The following is a 19,744-nucleotide window of genomic DNA, read 5'->3' as shown; positions in this document are numbered from 1 at the left end:
TGACAAACACTACAATGTTGCCGCTTATTCTTAGATGGTTGTCTTGAGCCTATATTGGTTTGATGCACATATGGATTCCTACTTTTAGCTACACCTGATTGAGGTTGCATAGTGTTTCGTCTGCAGTCTTGTAAGATAAAATACAACCCCATAATAATGTCATGTGTCTCTTCAAATCTCTCTAGGACTTTAGTAGCAACAACAGCCAATTGTTTAAAAAATTCCATCAAGGCACTTTGATGACTAATAACAACAGCATCCCTGGTGAACCCACTTGCATCATTAAGTGCTGATTTCACCTTCTTTGTCTATCTATCCAACACTAATGATGGGAGAATCTCACAAATGTCTCTTTCAACCAGAACTTTCACAATATGTTCACAAGGAATTCCAAATGACTCCATTCTTAAACAGGAACACATGAAGATCATTTCTTCTTGATGAAAATCAACGGTCCACAAAAAATCGGGCCTCCCATGCTTACACACAATGTACTTTGAGAAATCATTGTTATTCTCTATGTTTAGCACCCGCATTGATCCAGCTCTAGAAAGAAATGGCCGAGATAATAGAAATATCTCATGAGCGTATACCTCAATAGCAAATCTCTCTAGCAGCTCTATACAAGTCTGCATGACGGGCACCCCATGTATAGATTCATAATTAGCATTAAATTCTTTAAGACGCAAGTGTGCAACACACCTTTGAAAATGCTCTACAAAACTTGTCAAATCATACTGCGACCCCGCATACCTTGCCACAACTGATTGTAAACCTTCACATCTTGAGGTAGTTCTAAGCCATCAAAAAATTTACCTCTTTTATATGCAGTAGCCCATATATGCTTCTCTTCATACATGTTTTTCACCCACGGCTTATCCTCAAGGTCAAATTCTTCAATAAGTTGAACCCACTTACGCTTAAACACGGAAATTTCGTAGTCTCCCAACATGATTTTCCTGAATTTAGATGTAAACGATGGATTTCCAATATTGCTAGTCGCATTTCGAATAAAGTGCCAAGCGCATAATCTATGTCTGACTTCGGAAAATATATCTCTTACTGCATTCCTAATCACCATGGCCCCATCAGTTATTATTGAGGTCGGGGTTTTACCCTTCATGGCAAACATGAGCTGACGCACGAGCCAAATATATGTATCAGTAGTTTCTTCCACAATTAATACAGCAGCAAAAACAATTGTTTGGTTGTGGTGGTTAACTCCGCTGAATATGACTAATGGACAACTATACTTGTTCTTCTTGTACGTAGTATCAAAAGCAATGATATCTCCGAAGAGTTGGTAGTCTAGTTGGCTAATCCCATCAGACCAGAACAAGTTACGTAACAAACCTCTTGAATCATGACACGCCTTGAAATATAATTGTGGATCCTTCAACCGCGTATCCTCAAACTTCTTCAACACTCATGTTGCATCACCAGGAACTTGACGCCTTTGCCGAGCAATCTCATTGTACATTTCTCTGGGACCATAGCCGACAAATTCATACCCGCCTACTTGACTAGCTAGAAGACCAAATTTCTGTGAAGTGCTAATCCTGGACTTTAGCATGTTCATCATTTGCATAATATCTGCCTCTGTCATTTTTCTTTGGGTAGGCAACATAGCACTAAATTGTGTATCCAATAGATCATGGTTGTGTTCATCAGAGAAATAAAAGATATGCTACCTTCCAGTTTCAGGTACAAATTTAACATCCATTCGAGCTTCACACCCAGTTCTTGTTTCCAATCTAGGCTCCTTCTTCTTTTTTTTTCATCGTGTAATATTTATCCTCCCTGAATCCTTGCCTATGACATACAAACTTTTGTTTGTAAATCTCGCCAATACTATTCTTGAAAGTCTTACTCTTCCTTGTACTAAATCCCTTCGACTTTGAGTACTTCAGATAAAAATCAAATGCAAGCTGCAAAGTAGAAAAGTGATATTTACCAATTTTTTTCGCACAATTTTTACTGAAATTTAAAGTTGTAATGTGTTACACGGAGTCAACCACATAAGCAGCTTCAAGGGTATCTTCTGACGGATCAGATTCAGAAAAATACGCTCCCTCAGTAAATTCATCTCTGAAATCTTGTTCGAATTCATTCTGTTCATCCATCATATCTTGGTCACAAACTAGCTCTTCTTGTTGATTAATGTCTTCGTCCTCCTGGTATTGCTCATCCATCTCAGTGTTCGTAAATATATTTGACATCTTAAAAATGTCCAATGAAAAAAAAATTTCAGTACACTCCGTCTTATAACATCCCAAAAAATAAATAGCTTCTAATATTGCTACTTGCTAGCTAATTAATAATAAAAAATAATAAAATTTATTTACTTTTTAGTATTTCTTAATGTCTGTGAATTATTAGAAGATAAAAAAAAATATTTTTTCATTACACAATCAATTTCACGAATAAAGTATCGAAACGAAGAATTGCAAAATTAGAGATTCTATTCATTGACCTCGATTTTGTAATCAAAACGGTTGATTGTTTTCTGAACACTACAATGAAAAAATTGATTGGACCTTTGCTGATTGTTGCAACTGTGATTATCAATTAATGATGAACAAATATTGGATATTAAATAGACGGATAAAGAATGAAGAAAAATTGGATATTAAGTAGATGGATATCCGAAAGAAAAACAATAAATTTTTTTATAATCAAAGGATTGATATACGATTCCAATTGTGGGATTGAATAATTGGTGATAGATTATTCACCAATTTATAATCTTAATATTAAAGAAAAGATAAGATTAGAATATTTAAATCAAAATAAAAATTTAAAACATTGAAGATAGAATTTTAAAGATAAGATAGATGAATAATAAGATAATAATTAATAGAAACGATAAGAAAAATGAGAACGGCATAGTGCATAATTCAATTGATTGGGTAACACAACCAATCGATTGAATTGGGCAAATCCATATTACTTTGAAGACTTCAATCGATTGGGCAACACATCCAATCGATTGAATTGTGAGACTTCAAGTTGCTTTGAAGCTTTCAATTGATTGGATAATATAAATAATGATTGAATTATAAAGAACCCACATTCTAGTCATCATTCAATCGATTGGGTAATATAATCAATCGATTGATTTTTGCGAAAACCATACTGCCTTGCAATTTCAATCGATTGTTTTATGATAACCTGAAGTCCAATCCAATCGATTGAGTTATGGAAACTTGAAATTCAATCAATTGATTCTCTCTGAAACACAATTTCACAACGCTCGAGGGATGTAATGGATCAAAGATAAACTTTTAATCGATTAGGATTGCCAAAAAGTTATTACGATCAATCGAAGATCTAATTTGTTATTGTTTTTGTTTTTGATTGTTAATAAACATAATAGATGAATGATAAAATAATAATTTATAAAATGAAAAATAGTTTTTATAATTAAATAAAATATATGGAGTTAATTTGTAATTAAAATTAAATAAGGACTATTTAACAATTATTAAAAAACTTAAAAAACATATTTTGTTATGGGACCATTTAATTCTGGGACCATCTAATACTTTGCCTAATTTTTTATTAAAGCAAAAAATTATAAATTTTTAAATATCACTCTTTTGAAATTATATTTTGACCAAAAGTCATATAAAAAATAATTTTTATTAAATTAAAAATTAAAATATTTTTAACCCTTATTTCTTGCTTGATGAAATCATATTTTGCACCAAATAAATTTAAAAAATAACTTTTTATTAGAAAAAATTATAAATTTCTAACCCTTTTTTTTATTAAAGAAAATATTGTGAATTTATAAATGAGAACCAACACTCTTTTTAAATTATATTTTGATCAAAATTTAACTAAGAAATAGTTTTTATTAAAAAAAAATTAAAAAATTATAACCAATTCACTCATCGATTTCAATTAAAGTTTTACTACAAAATTAATATACAAACTTTTTTATTTAAGAAAAATGTTATAAATTTTTTTAACATATCCATCACTCTTCTGAAATTATACTTTTTGTTGTAATTCAAATAAATAAAAATTTTAATTAAACAAAAATTAAAAAATTTCTCACACATATTCTTCACCCAATTAAAATTTTATTTTGCACCAAAATCAGTTAAAAAATAATATTTTATTATAGAATAATGTTACGTTATAAATTTCTAAAAGACGGTTGTCACATTTTTGAAATTATATATTCTCATACAAATTTTTTTTTCTTAAAGCATAAATTAAAAAATTTCTAGCCCATTATTATTCTTATACAAACAAAAAAATATTTTGTACCAAAATCAATTTAAAAAATAATTTTTTATTAAATCAAAATTTATAAATTTTTAAACGACTCCAATCACTCTATTAAAATGATTACTTTACAAAATTTTATAAAACGTAAAATTTTATAAAATAAAAAAATTAAATTATTTCTAACTTATTTCTCTCACCAGATTAAAATAATATTTTACATAAAAAAATAAAAATGTAATTTTTGATTAAAACATAAAATTATAAATTTTTAAATGACTTCCATCACTGTTTTAAAATTATATTTGGATCAAAAGTTATATAAAAAATAATTTTTCACGAAACCAAAAATAAAAAATTTCTAACCATTTTGTCTTACCTAGTTAAATAAATATTTTACATCGAAATGTATATAAAATATAATGTTAGATTAAAGAAAACGTTATAAATTTCTTGAACACCACCACACTCTATTGAAAATATATTTTGAACGAAATTCATAAGAAAAAATTTTGTTAAAGGAAAAATTAGAATATATCTAACCCATTCATCTTACTTGATTAAAATAATATTTTAATTCAAAATCAATTTAAAAAATAATTTTTGATTAAATCAAAAGTTATAAATTTTTAAATGACTCCCATCACTTTTTTTAAATTATAGTTTTACCAAAATTTATAAAACATGTTATTTTATTAAATAAAAAAATTAAATTATTTCTAATTCATTCCTTTCACCAAATTAAAATAATATTTTACATAAAAAAGTAGTTTTTGATTAAAGCAGAAAATTATAAATTTTTAAATAACACCCATCACTCTTCTGAAATTATATCTTGACTAAAAGTTATATAAAAATAATTTTTTATTAAAATAAAAATAAAAATATTTCTAACTTTTTTTCTTGCTTGATTGAAATCATATTTGCATCAAATAAATTTTAAAAATAAATTTTTATTAAAGAAAATATTATAAATTTCTAAATGACAGCCCACATTTTTCTTAAATTATATTTTGACCAAAATTTATCTAAAAAATAGCTTTTACTGAAGAAAATAAAAATTTTTAACCCATTCTCTCATTCGATTAAATTAAAATTTTACTCCAAACCAATATACATATTTTTTTATTAAAAAAATGTTATAAATTTCTTGAACATATCCATCACTCTCCTGAAATTATAATCTTTTATCTGTAATTCAAATAAATAATAATTTTAATTAAACAGAAATTAAAAAAATTTCTCATGCATACCCTTCACCCGATTAAAATGTTATTTTGCACCAAAATCAGTTAAAAAATAATATTTTGTTATGGATAGCGTTATAAGGTTTTAAAAGACACCCATCACATTCTTGGAATTATATTCTCATACAAAAAGTAATTTTTTTTAAAGCACAATTAAAAAATTTCTAGCCCCATTACCCTCACCCGATCAAAATAATATTTTGTACCAAAATCAATTTAAAAAATAATTTTACATTAAATCAAAAGTTATATATTTTTAAATGACTCCCATCATTTTCTTAAAATTTTTTATCAAATCAATTTAAATAATTTTTTAAAAAATTATAATTTCAAAAGAGTGATGGAGTCATTTAAAAATTTATAATTTTTGAATTAATAAAAAATCATTTTTAAATTAATTTTGGTACAAAATATTATTTTGATCAGGTATGAATAATGGGGCTAGAAATTTTTTAATTTATGCTTTAAGAAAAATTGTTTTTTGTTTGAGAAAATATAATTTTAAGAGTGTGATGGGTGTCTTCTAGAAACTTATAATGTTATTCAATAATAAAATATTATTTTTATATGATTTTGGTGCAAAATAAAATTTTAATCGAGTGAAGGGTACAGTATACATGAGATTTTTTTTTAATTTCTATTTAATTAAAATGATTATTTATTTGAATTACAATAAAAAATATATTTTCAAGAGAGTGTATATGTTTAAGAAATTTATAATATTTTTTAATAAAAAAGTTTGTATATTGATTTTGGAGTAAATTTTAATTTAATCAAATGAGAAAGTGGATTAAAAATTTTTTATTTTTCTTTGATAAAAACTATTCTTTAGATAAATTTTGGTCAAAATATAATTTCAAAAAGAGTGTTAGTTATCATTTTAAAATTTATAATATTTTTTAATATAAATTATTTTTTATGTTTATGTTGTGTAAAATATGAGTTCAATCGGAGAATAAAAAAAGTTAGAAATCTTTTAATTTTTACTTTAATAGAAATTATTTTTTATATGATTTTTAGTCAAAATATAATTTTATAAAAGTGATGAATCTCATTTAAAAATTTATAATATTATGTTTTAATCAAAAATTACTTTTTTAAAATCATGATACAAAATCTCACTTTAATAGGGATAAACCGTTATCTTATAACGTAGTTGTAAGAATTGGACCGATCGGTCAGACTGAAAAATTAGTGAATCAGCCATTGGATCGGTCCGGATAGTTCAAAAGACCGAATAAGATTAGGAACCGGTGAAAAATTGGTTTGATCCGGCAGATACTGTAAAAATCGGTGAACTCGCCGGTTTTAGAAATCCGAACCGGTTCAGAATTAAAGAAAAAAACCCTAGGCCTATCCGTAACCCCACCCCACCCTCCCAGCTCTCACCCCCACACACAGAAAGCAACCCCCCCCCCTCTTCTCTTTCCCCCATCTCTCTGACTCTCACCTCGGTTCACCGCCACCGCACGCTCGCTTCCGTGCCGCGCCTCTCGCCGGATCCACTGCATCGTGTGCTCGCGAGTCGCGTCTCCTCCGGATCCACCGCATCCTGTGCTCTCGCCGGATCCATCGCACGCTCGCGTCTCTTCCGCTCGTCCGCCATCACTGCACCAAAGGCCGGGTGTGCTCCACTGCTCGCGTCTTGCCTCGCTTCCTGCAGCTGTGCTTCCTGGTGAATGCTTGCGTCTCGCTGCGCCGCTCCTCCGTCCCTCCCTCGCTTCTCTTCTGCGATTATTGCTGCCTGCACTTCACTGCTTGATTCTGCCGCTGCAACAACAGTCAACACGTAATCTCTTTTTTTTTTCAGTTATTCTAATATTCTATATTAAGTTTTAATAGTTGATTCATTGATGTTATTTCTGTTAATTTTATTGTTGTTTGATTTATGAATCTGATTAGATATGACAGAGGTTGAACTTGAAACGTTGAAATGGTTGAAATGTTATTGTTGTTAATTTTATTGTTGAATCGGCTTATGAACTGGGTTTGCTGACTATGAATATGCAGTGATTTGTTGAGTGTTGAATTGGTTTATGAATTATTTTGATGATTATGAATGATTTCTTTGATTGTTGAATTGGTTTATGAATTGGTTTTGTTGACTATGAATATGCAGTGATTTCTTAGTGTTGAATTGGTTTATGAATTATTTTGATGATTATGAATGATTTCGTTGATTGTTGAATTGGTTTATGAATTATTTTGCTGATTATGAATGATTTCGTTGATTGTTGAATTGGTTGATGAATTGGTTTTGCTGACTATGAATAGGCATTGATTTGCTGAGTGTTGAATTGGTTTATGAATTATGTTGCTGATTATGAATGATTTCGTTGATTTGAGTTTATGAATTGGTTTTGCTAACTATGAATATGCAATGATTTTGCTGATTATGAATGATTTCGTTGATTGTTAATTGGTTTTATTGATTATGAATACGAAGTGATTTTGTTGAGTGTTGATTGTTGCTGATGGAATGATGTTGAATTTTTTTAGATGCTCCGACTTTGAAATTATTCATTGGATATAGTTTATGGATTGTTATTCTTATTCTATCAAATTAAGATATTATTGTAGTAGTAATGATTAGTTTTATGTTTATTTTCGTATTAGTTATATTTAGAATTTGAGACTCGATTGTTGTTAAAATCTTTGTGAAGACATGCATACCGAATTTTAAGTTTTTTATTATTTTATATTTTTATTTAAATAAGACTTAGTCAACCGGTTGAACTTGTGACCCATCGGTTGAACCAGTGACACAATGACCCAGTAACTGACCGATTTGATCCCCGGTTCGGTTTTGACAATTATGCGTGGGATTATTTTATGGTGGAAACTCAGGTGCAGTCGACTTCACGTGAAGTTGATACCTGAGAGTCGTTAGATGATTTGACTGATTTGACTAAATTTTCATCTAACGGCTCTCAGATATCAACTTCACGTGAAATCGACTTTACCTGAGTTTTCACCTTATTTTATTTGCTTCAATTTTGGTAACCCACCCCAATTTTCTTATTTGCTTGTTCGTATTCTCTCTTTTTCTCCTCCTTTTCAAGATCTATGCCACCTTGTCGATAAATAAAACCATTCAGGCATTCAATAGATCAGATCTATTCTTGAGTTATGATTTACTCAATTATTACTTGTATGATTCACATCTTACTATGTTTTTGTTACAGTTGGTGTAAGAAAAAGTGAAGAATAGTGCATTCTAACGTGTGAAAATGGTAAGGGATCTTCAATTCTGATTCTTGAATGAGTTTTTTGTCCGTTATTATTTTAATTTTAATTTTATCTACTGAGGGCAAATGCTTTTTTGGTTTTTGACATCCATTTTACACATTTGTTTTCAGTCTGCGCTATTCAATTTCCATTCGTTCCTTACTGTGATACTACTTGGAATATGTGCCTGCACTTACTTCAAGATGCAGTTTCCAGCAGTCCTTGAACAAAGAACTGGGTATGTATTTGCATCTATATACATACATACATACATAGATACGTTTCTATATATATTACTGTTCGTTCATACATTTTACCTTTCATTGTTGCTTTTTGTTGATCCAGGATTTAGTAAAAAGTGATAGTGATAGGTAATAGATATAGAATAGATTGCACTACGGTAGTGTTTATGGAGATGTTGAACACTTGAACTGTTGATTATCCATTATGGCTTCATCTAAATACATATGCTTTCATTATGAATGTTGCTTTTTGGTGTGTTGTTGTGAGGATATAGTATTCACTTTAGGGTTAGGATATTAATCTATGTTTCTTGGAGCAATTCAATTTGCCCACATGTTCGATGACTAGCTTTTACTTATTACTAAAATGGCATATGTGATACTCTCTTGATTTTTAGATGGAGGAGAATGGAAGAATAGGGAAGCTTTAGTTCAGCCATGAAAATTTCTATCCCATTTTTAGCCTTCAACCAAAAACAGCCTTTTTCTAAACCTTTATCAGTTTACCTTGTTTGGGAACTTATCTAAACATCTAAACATGGAAAACAATTGGGGATAATAGTTCCTTGTCCTCAATGTACTCCCTAGTCTTCCTAATGTTATTTTTATCGAAAATTTTAGAGTTCTCTTAATCATCATAGTTATTAATCTTGAATACTAAAACAGAGCAGCTGAACCTTAATATGCTTCAATAGGATACAGGAGAGTGAGATTGTTATCACATTGAAGAGTAAGGCACAAGATGCAAACATTTATAAATAACACACAATCATCATCAATCTGATGCAAATTTAACAAGTCACTACAACAGAAGTCCTGTAGCATAAGTGAGTAAACAAATTACAGAACCAAAGCATAGTTATGTTTAGGTCTCTAGGACTTAAAGTAACTTATGTTTTAAAACCCTAAACATGCTCATTGGTTGGAATAATTGTCTTCAATATACTACACGTAACTTTCCATGTAAATTTCATTGGCTTATTCCTCCTTTACATATTATATAGGTTCTGTCCCTATGATCTAGAAAGACTTGAACTAGTTTTCTTCTTCACTTTTGCTTGCTGCCTCACGTTTTTTATAGGTGAACCAGTCCCAACCACATCAACCCTAAGTCAAAGTATCATTATGAAAAATCAACACATCTCTAGCACATTCTCCATTTCCATGGGATTGGATCCTCTCATGTTAAATTTTCGAATGATCTTATTGCTTTTTCATCGTTATTTCTTTTAGAAAAAAAAAAACACCCAATTTGGTCCTCAAGGAATTCTAAATCGGATGCTTTGGTCCCCAATATTTATTCACTATAAGTCCTCAAGAATTACTCCCGCCAAACAAATTGGTCCTTTCGTCATTTTGAAGGGGGACTAGGGACCTATTTGTCCAACACATTGAAAATTTGATTGAAAGTGACCAAGGGACCAATCTATCCGACAAGAGTAACTCTCAAGGACTTTTGGTGAACAAAAATTTGTTGGGGACCAAAGTGTCCGATCTGAAAATTTGAGGTATTTACTCTTTCTTTTATGTCATTCTTGTCTGGGTCCCATTTTTAAAATCAATGGTGAGTAATCTCACATGATAATGACTTGTGAACATCTAACATTTGGACGATCTGTTCCCTTATCTTGATTCTTGACTCATTTATCCTGCCAAATACTCTTTGCTTTGTTAAATGTTATTTTGATATACTTAACTAAATCCAGGTCGTACAAATTTGGTTGCTAAATCTTTTTAGTGGGCGATTTTGATCTAAAAAACCTTTGAAGAAACACAAGCAGAATCGGAAGGGTAAAAGAAAAAAGAAACTATACAATCCATAGGAAACAGGGGTCTTGGATTTTTAGTCTGCATAGTGCAGTAGTGGCTGCTATATGGTGTGACTTTTGGTTGTGATTGAAACATGTGTTGATACACCTTTAGCATCATAGCTTCCCCATGGATGGTGTGCGCATGACTGCACCATTATTTTCTGTTATTGAATAGAGTCCCTAATTTTAACGATATCTGCGGTTACCCTTTCTCTTTCTACAAATGTTTGATAATATTCACTTATTCACATGTGAATTTACATGTTTCGTCAATCACAATTCTTTTTGGAACCTTCACCTAGTTATATTATGTTTTGATTCTTTGAATCATTGTATATATCTTTTGGATTTTGCAAATGTGTTTGCTTTCTTCATAGCATATGTTTAGATCTTGCTGAACAAGTGACACTAATCACTAATGACAAGTTCTTTTGCGACAGATTTCGTGGGTTCTTTTGGAAGGCGGCAAGAATAGGTAACAGTCTCCTATTTGATTTACTATTGGGTGAAGTTTCATTTTAATTTTTCATGTGCACTTTCAAATTTCTGGTTGTTTTCTTTGTTTATGCTATGGAAATGACTGGAGCAGAAAGAAGGGTAGGGAAGAAGCCATATCTGCATTTGGGTTACCATGGATTTGTATTTTATGTTTCCCTTTGCTTCTGTAAAAAAAAAAAAATTCCTTTTTATTTTTGGCTCCATGTGATTGATGCTCTAAAGATTTCTCCATTTGTCAATTTATCATGTATTGCTATTTTTCTAATCAATCAGTTTGTTAACCCTAGTCCAATCCTGACTTATCAAACCATAGTTAGTTGTACTTGCACCTTCTTACCTTTAAACAAGAAGGATATGGACTCTTAGTGAGTGTTTATGACTTACCTTTCTTGGTTGAAAATCTAGGGATATAATAATTCATTATGATTTTATGATGGATGCAAATAGAGAAGGTTTGGATTTTAGTCGTAATCTCATTTTATTTCTGTGCCAATATTCATCTTTTACAACCTCAACCACTTCTATAGATATTTATGTATCTTTTCTATAAATCCTAGCTATGTTGGAGCATTCCTCCTTCGAAATGCATTTTAATGTCCTGTGATCACAAGGCTAAATTATGGTGGAATCCTTGAGTCCTAGCTTTACCATTGTGGGGATGTATTGAGGAATATATTTTTGTGTTAGATATTTATTTTGCCCAGAAAGCTCTAAAATGAAATGCTACAAAGTAAGTGAGCATAAAAAATATATTTGATTGGATGATAATCAGTGATTTTATCTTCTGGAGTTGTTGCTGAAACAGGGGAGCGATTAAGCCCGTGGGTATCCGTAGGTTGCTTTATGATGGGTGTTTCAATAATCTTCTTCTGAGCTACATGGTACCTCTATTCAGTGGTAGGTTTTCTCTTTTAAACATACAAATATCCGTAGTCATGAAATTGATATTATTGCTTAATGTGTAATTTTGTTCCCCATAAAATAGTTTTTAAGAGTTCCCTAAACCACATAGTGACTTGTAAGGCTGTGTTGTTTTCTGTATAATAATGTTCATAATTCAACCGCTGTAATCTTTTTGTAACTCTGATTGGCGTATTCCCTAACAAATGTTAATTGTTCAATGTTTAACCTGTTAAAGAACTTGAATCTTAATCTGATGGATGTTGACTTGGTGATTGTTGATATTTTACCATTATCGTTCTCTATATATAGCTTCTCAAGAACACCCTTATGTATTGTAGACTTTTGCTTGCTGTTTTAGCGAAATTATAGATTTATGTTAAAATTACATGTTTTGACTTTTTCCTTCTTCCATGCCTTCACACCCTCCTGTCATATAAATGTTATTGATCATGTTAGCATTTATGTGACTGTCTGTGTGTGTGTGTGGATCATGGGGTTGATGTTGAGGAGAGAAGCAGACTCAATAGACATAATTTAGTTTATTAATAGAATGTAGCATAATATTGTGTATCGGTTCTTTTATTAAGTTGAATATTTCTAATAATATTTCATGAATTTGCAGGGTCATCCATTCTATGCTCTAGTGCTGTTCTATATGCTGAATGATTTGCAGGACCTGGAATTAGTTTGTACTTGCATATTTTTACGTGAGAGCCCTATGAACTTGTTCCTTGTTTCAAGCTCATTTATTAATTTACCCGATTCATTTATTAATATCTGTGTCTATTTTCTCCAGAGGCATACATTTATCATTGTGGAATGTGCATTTTATTTTTCTCCTAAACCTATTTGAACTTCCCCCACTGGTATTCTATAAGCTTCGATATGAGGAAAACTAAGCCAACAATGTTTCAATTACTCTTTCCTTCTGATAATATCAGTGGTTTTAGTAATTTGGTTCATCTTGTGGGATGATCATTTATGCTTTGCTTAGTTGGAAAGAAGAAAGAAAGTTGAGAGGAAAAAAGTAGAGGAAGGTAGGAAAGGTAACTGAATTTTTATTCTTCTAAGATATGTGGGATGAAAGGAAAATTTTGGACATTTTTAATAAATAAATAAAAGATAAATATTTTTAAAAATAAAATATAACAATTTTAAATTTAATTTCTTTTTTGAAGGGGGGGAGATCGGGCAGTCTCCTCCCGATCTGGGCACACATAGGATGGGTCTCACCTAATTATGAGTTTATATATATATATATATATATATATATATATATATATATATATATATATATTATTTTTTGTAGTAAATTTTTATAGTTATAAAAATAAATTTTAACAGTTTAATTTAATTTAATTATTTTTTAAAACTAATTAATTAAATCAATAATTAATTGTTTAATATTATTTAAGACATACTAAATCATAATTTCGAATTAATATTATTTAATTTAAACTTATAAATATAATTTTAAATATTAAATGTAAAAATTTAAAATTAAATGATTTGATTTAGATCTATTTAATTAGAGAAAGTTAGAATTTTAAAATTATATTTAATTTAAACATAGCTTATCAATGTGAAGTAAATTTTCATTTTCTTTAAAAAAGATTTTGAAGGTAAATATTATGATTTGAAAAGAGTATAACTAATTAAATTATAAGAAAAATAACTAAACAATTTTTTTTTATATGATAACAAAAATATTAGAAAAATTTTTGTCGAAAAAATTTAAAAAATATTGAAGATAGAAAGAAATTGAGGGAATAAAAATAAAAGTGTGTATTTAATATTTATAGAGTGATAATATATTACCGTTATTACTCCTAATATTCACTATTTAATTTTTTCCAAATGTTTTATGAAATATGGCAAATATATATTGGTATTTTTTTTTTTTGTCTCTCTTCAGAGGAGCTTTACTTCCTCGAACTGTGAGCAAGGACAGACATCATTTTTTCTCCAACCAAAAAAAGTTTTTCAAAGGTCTTCATATCTCAGAACAAAGATTCTAAAAAGAATGCATTGAAATTGCTCTAAATAATTTTAGCAAGGAGCATATAGACTTATTTTTTAATAAAATATAATTCTATATTGGGATGATTCATTTTTGAAAATAAAACTAATCCAACGTTTAACCTTTTGCAAAAAACCTAATAACTTTTAGCCTTCAAAAACTACTACTCTCATGTAATATGCATCACTCCTCCATCCATCCACCGATCTTCTTCAAATGATTGAAATAAAAGCTTTCTTCACTGTATTTTTGTTAAAAGGCTATACATGGAGGATATCTATGAAGAAACATGTGAAAGTATTAAGGAGAAAATTATGAAACCAAGAATAAAGATAAAGCTAATATCCAAGGCAAGAAAGAGAATCAACAAAGTTCAAGGAGAGCTCAGTTTAAAAGAGAAAATCAACAAGAAAATAGGGGGGAAAAAAATCAGCATGGACCTTGCAGAGATTGACCAAGACATGAAGAATTCAGAAAAACAAATTAGTTCTCAATGAATGCCACACACATGTATCTGAACAATCTGATCTGACATTCTTGGTGTTCAAGTAAAGAAACATAGTTAATTAATTATACATAGTACCTTTTCACTTTTTCAGTTTATCCCTCCTAACTTGACTTCATTTTTACTCATTTACCAGTAGCATAGGCTAAAATTAAAGGCTTTATATAAACCACAAGAATTTTCAACTTTAGAATATGTTCTCTCATTTTACGTGCAACTATATTCCAAACTCTAATTTCGAAGCAGCAAAAGAAATTAATAAGTGAGTTTCCCTCACACATCTATGTGTGTTCATCAATACTACTACATTATATTATTGTTGCTTATTACAAAATATTATGATATGATATACTAGGCTTCATTATTATATTAATTGCTCTAGCTAAATATTTGTTGTTTTATTAATTTGTCAAAATATCATTTTAGTTGGCTAATCATTCGGTAATTCTTGTTAGATGGAATTATTGCTTTAATTTATTCCCGTTAAGAGATTATTTTTGGGTAATTATATATATTTTCGAATATATTTACATAACCATATATATATCATGGTGTTAATCTCTTACTTATTAAACTTGTGTATGTGTTCTGTTTTAAAGTGTATCCAAGACTGAAAGTGAGAACCGAAGATCAAGACGATGATGATGATTTTTCAGAAAGTGATAGTGAAAGTAGGGTGTTCCTGAAGTTCATTGACTCCCTACATTTTGAAGGTAATTTTGTTTTATTTAAACACAATGTCTTTCTTTTTTCACTCCTCCAACAATTTGTTTTCTAAGCGTTGACTTCAAAGTTCCAATATGAAATTGATTGTGCATGTTTTAGGAGAAGATAACGAATAATGAGTTTTGTTCAAAATTTCTAAACGAAGATAACCTCTAATTAAAGTATGAAATTGTTCGTTAGACCGGGTCTGGAACGGGTCGGGTTCTGCGTGAGAGTGGAAGGCTGGGAGGACTTGCCAGGAGCGAGGTGCGAACAGGGTGCTTCCGAGCTGACGATGTGTGGAGGGGGAGTGCCACCTGCAAAAAGGACTCCAACGCTCAAGTTAGAAGTCGTACGAAAAAGGTGGCGGTTAGATTTAGTGTGAGTGACGTACCTGGGGGAGAGGTAAGCCCCTCCCCTTATATAGTTTGTACTTAGGACGGGTACCACATGGCCAGACCCTCTTTCTTAGAAACTTCCTATGCTAGCTATCTAGGCTCACGCGAAAGGGGACGTCGTTCGGGTCACCTCCTGATTTGGATTTGGTAACCCGTCGGGTCGGGCGGTCATCCGAGTCCAGATCTTAGGCTTGATGGGCTGAGCCAAAACAGAAATATTTACTATTTTGACTAACCTTATATTTATTATTACTATAATCATTTAATTTATTGAAAGGAAATTGTTTAGTGTGCTAATAAAATAGAAAAATTTATTTGCAAATCACTACATCAGCTTTGGGCAACCAGTTTAGACACTTATATTGTATTTTTTATTTTATTATTAAAAAAAAAAAACTTAACGTTGAGAACTTCAGCTAAAAAGGATTAAAAGCTAAAATAAGTTAGTTAGATACTTCTCCTAAACCAGCCAACATTTTCAACTTGGTTAGGATGTGAAAGTTTCACTTGTTTGTTGTTTCTAAACATTTTCTACCTAACTATACGCAAATAATAAATGGAACTATACTTCTTTTGTTTTGTTTTGTTTTTTTTTTTTTCTTGTAAAAAGTTAGCTTAGATAGCAAAATTTTATATGAAACATTATATCGATTTAGATTTAATTACTCTGTTAGTCTCTATAATTTTACTAAATTTTCAATTAGGTCCTTATATTTTTTTTAATTGGGTTCTTGTACCGTTTCTAATTTTATAATTAGATTCTTTCTACTCTAAAAAATATTAGAGTCAATTGAATATTTCTTTGCAAATTAAAATTTTAAAGTATCTATAACTAAAAACCTAACTAAATCTTTGACCATATATTTTTTGAGAAGAATATTCTGTTCGTTTTAATATTTTTTACATGAAAATGATCTAATTATAAAATTAAAAATAATATAGGAACTTAATTGAAAAAAAAATATAAAAACTTCATTACAAATTTGGTAAAACTATAAGGACCAATAGAATAATTATTGGGTTGGATCTAATAAATCCATAGTTTTAAAAATCGAACTAAATCAGCCTGTTCGATTCAATTAACCAAAAAAAAAACTACAAAACTAATTCAGTTCAGATAAAAACTTCTTTGTCAACTAAATTAGTACAAAAATTTCAAAAACTGATAAATCGGCCGAACCGATCCAGTTTTTAGCAGTTAATTTTAATAAAACACAAAAAAAAAACGTATGTTTTGTACATATATGTACTATTTTATTACATGTAATTTAATTTTAATTAAATTTTTAAACTATTAAACCTCTAATTTAACCGATTCAATAGCTGATTCGATTCTTAGAATCTTGAATAAATCATATTATGATTTACAGGAATATTGAAGAATAGCAAACAAGTTGGTGAGAGGCCAAAACAAATTGCAAGATCTAATTCTGCTGCCTTACGTCCACGTGCAGTTCTATCTAGTCCCGGTAAATTCTCGTTAATTAGCGAGAAAATTATGGCTCATATTATGTGAAGACTAGAGGCTTAAATAAACTTTTGCATTATTATTATTATTATTATTATTATTATTATTATTATTATTATTATTATTATTATTATTATTATTATTATTTTAACCTTAACTGAAACTAAGATTTGACCAACCAATATTCTAATAAATGACTTAATTAGAAACGTTATTTTCGTTTCAGAAAATGATGAATTAATTGGAAGCATAAATGACTTGGTCAACAAGGAATCTCGAGCTCATAGACAAAGGGATGTAAGAGTGAAGGTGGGAAATCATGAAGCTAAAGTCTCGTCTAACCAAGTTAATAAGATTGGAATTCCAAATAAATTTAACAAAGAGGGAGATGAGGCATTGAAATGCAAAGATCCTCCCAGAGCAAAGTGCACTCTTAGCAACTTTTGATCTTAATGGCTATAATAATAATACTTGAAAGGAGAGACATCATTAACCTTGTTGGTTGGAATTTTTTAATCCATTCTAAGTTCATTTGAGTCTGAGTTTACGAGTAAAATTTACAATAACGTTTTTCTGACCTTCGAAAATGGGTGTCATATTAAAATTAGTTTGGGTCACTATCATTTCTTCTTATTTATTTATTTATTCAAATATGCTCCAGGAATTAAAAAAACAATGCCACCGATATGAAATACAGATATAGTAATTTCGATGTGAATTGCAAATATTTCATCTAAGTATAATACACATAATTAGTTGGTTTTATGATCACTCACTTATATAATGGTACTATTATATTTTTGATTCTCCAATTTACTAATAACACTTAAACATAAAAGAGAGAATTTTTAATACTTCAAAATATATTTACTAGTTAATGAATTAAACATTTTACCAACCTAAGTTGGTTTTTTTTTTTTTTTTGTTTATTCAAACGGTATCCCCAACCCGACAGGTTAAGGATTAATCTGTCACGAATCTGAGCTCCATTTAAGGATTTGCCGCTGACCAATGAGCTGTTGCATGCACAACGTGGGATTCGAACTCCCGACACTTGCTTAAACGGACGAGTGAGCTGATTACTCGACCAACCCAAGTTGGTTAAGTTGGTTATTTAATATCTAGAGTAAAATATCGTTTTTGTCCCCAACGTTTAGGGTAAGTCCCAAAGTTGTCCCTAACGTTTCAATCGTCCTATTTAAATCTCTACCGTTTCAAAATTGACTCAATGTTGTCCTGCCGTTAGGGATCTGTTAACAGAATTGACGGCGAAACGAAATTGAGACAATTTTGAAACGTTAGGGATTTAAATAGGGCAAAAACGTTAGGGACAAAAACGATACATAAAAATAAATTTTAATTTAATTTTATCTTTTAATAATATTAATTTTTTACTGTACATAATATTCAATTATTTTTTAATTACATCTAAATAAATTACATTTAATCACATTATTTTTAGTTTAAATAAATTTATTTTTTTTATAATTTTAAAGAATTCTGATACATTAGAGACAAAATGTATCATTTATATTTTATTATATATATATATATATTATTTTTTTCTTTTCTGCAAGTTTATATACTAGTCATCCTACAAATATTTTATGATAACTAAAAAACTTTAAGAGTAAAATTATAAAAAAAATAATTTATTTAAAATGAAAGTGTTCATACCTTGGCCCAATAAATAGGGCCCAGGATCCAAGCAAAGAAGCCCAACCCGAAGGGTTGGCTCTCCCCCCAGTACCAGCCTTCATCCCAAGAAGTCGGTACTGAACACGACCTGCTCCAAAGAAGTCGGATACGAGGGTTAGCTGGCAGATAACACTCATTCGAATGAGTAATTTCCCCTAGAAACTCTCTAACCACTTCATAGAGCCATATCTTAACCTCCCTAAGATATGGGAACGATTATCCGCCTAAAAAGATGGCACTACTTCAGCGGTGGTTATTGGTTCACCACTATAAATACACTGACACCATTCAGGTATCTCTAAGTTCCAATACTCTCTAACCTGCTCACACTCTTGCTAACTTAGGCATCGGAGTGTCTTTGCAGGTACCACCCCCCATTCTTTCACACGTACAAGTCGGACGGAGGAACATCGAGTAACAGATCCACTCGAAAGCCACCTCCTTCGTACGTTTGGGCCAACCAACACCATCCAGCCCATTAATCTCCGGTTACCCACCGTAACATTGGCGCCGTTGCCGGGGACCCGAGAGATCAACCAGTGATGGCGAATAGATCCCCTGAAGAGGGTCATGTGGAGACAGATTCTGAACAAGAGAATCTGAACACTGAAAACAATGAGGCAGACCAGACCCTTCACCAGGAAGCCAATGATCAACACAGGGAAGGCACCTCCGGAATCAAAAATCCGAAGGTAAATTCCTCGGAGGGGCGCGAATCAGAAAAAGAAGGACCATCCCACGCAATTGAGCTCATGGGATTAGTCCACAGTCGCCTCGAGCAGCTA

General features: G+C 30.4%; 3 protein-coding genes across 3 annotated transcripts; 2 read left to right on the top strand and 1 right to left on the bottom strand.

Annotated features, from left to right (window-relative positions):
* Window positions 1-308: 308 nt before the first annotated feature.
* LOC112729831 (protein FAR1-RELATED SEQUENCE 5-like) lies at window positions 309-1,606 on the bottom strand. The gene is made up of 3 exons (XM_025779977.1): window positions 1,441-1,606; window positions 817-1,353; window positions 309-775 (listed from the first exon to the last, which is right to left on the bottom strand). Exons 1-3 carry the CDS (start codon window positions 1,604-1,606, stop codon window positions 309-311), a joined length of 1,170 nt encoding a protein of 389 aa, XP_025635762.1.
* A 5,249-nt stretch (window positions 1,607-6,855) lies between these two features.
* LOC112727126 (uncharacterized) lies at window positions 6,856-13,118 on the top strand. Its single transcript, XM_025776772.2, has 6 exons — window positions 6,856-7,272; window positions 8,669-8,716; window positions 8,843-8,949; window positions 11,205-11,239; window positions 12,068-12,159; window positions 12,788-13,118. The coding sequence occupies exons 2-5, from the start codon at window positions 8,714-8,716 to the stop codon at window positions 12,133-12,135; spliced, it is 213 nt and encodes a 70-aa protein (XP_025632557.1). The 5' UTR covers window positions 6,856-7,272; window positions 8,669-8,713; the 3' UTR covers window positions 12,136-12,159; window positions 12,788-13,118.
* Window positions 12,793-17,848, top strand: LOC114924001 (uncharacterized). Its single transcript, XM_072209030.1, has 4 exons — window positions 12,793-12,872; window positions 15,290-15,403; window positions 17,164-17,262; window positions 17,488-17,848. Exons 1-4 carry the CDS (start codon window positions 12,821-12,823, stop codon window positions 17,706-17,708), a joined length of 486 nt encoding a protein of 161 aa, XP_072065131.1. The 5' UTR covers window positions 12,793-12,820; the 3' UTR covers window positions 17,709-17,848.
* Window positions 17,849-19,744: the final 1,896 nt, after the last annotated feature.

The sequence above is a fragment of the Arachis hypogaea genome, chromosome 12 (genome assembly GCF_003086295.3).
Source record: "Arachis hypogaea cultivar Tifrunner chromosome 12, arahy.Tifrunner.gnm2.J5K5, whole genome shotgun sequence".
NCBI classification, from domain to species: Eukaryota; Viridiplantae; Streptophyta; class Magnoliopsida; order Fabales; family Fabaceae; genus Arachis; species Arachis hypogaea.
Note: the sequence above shows the minus strand (reverse complement) of the source record. Positions and strands in the feature narration are given on the sequence as shown.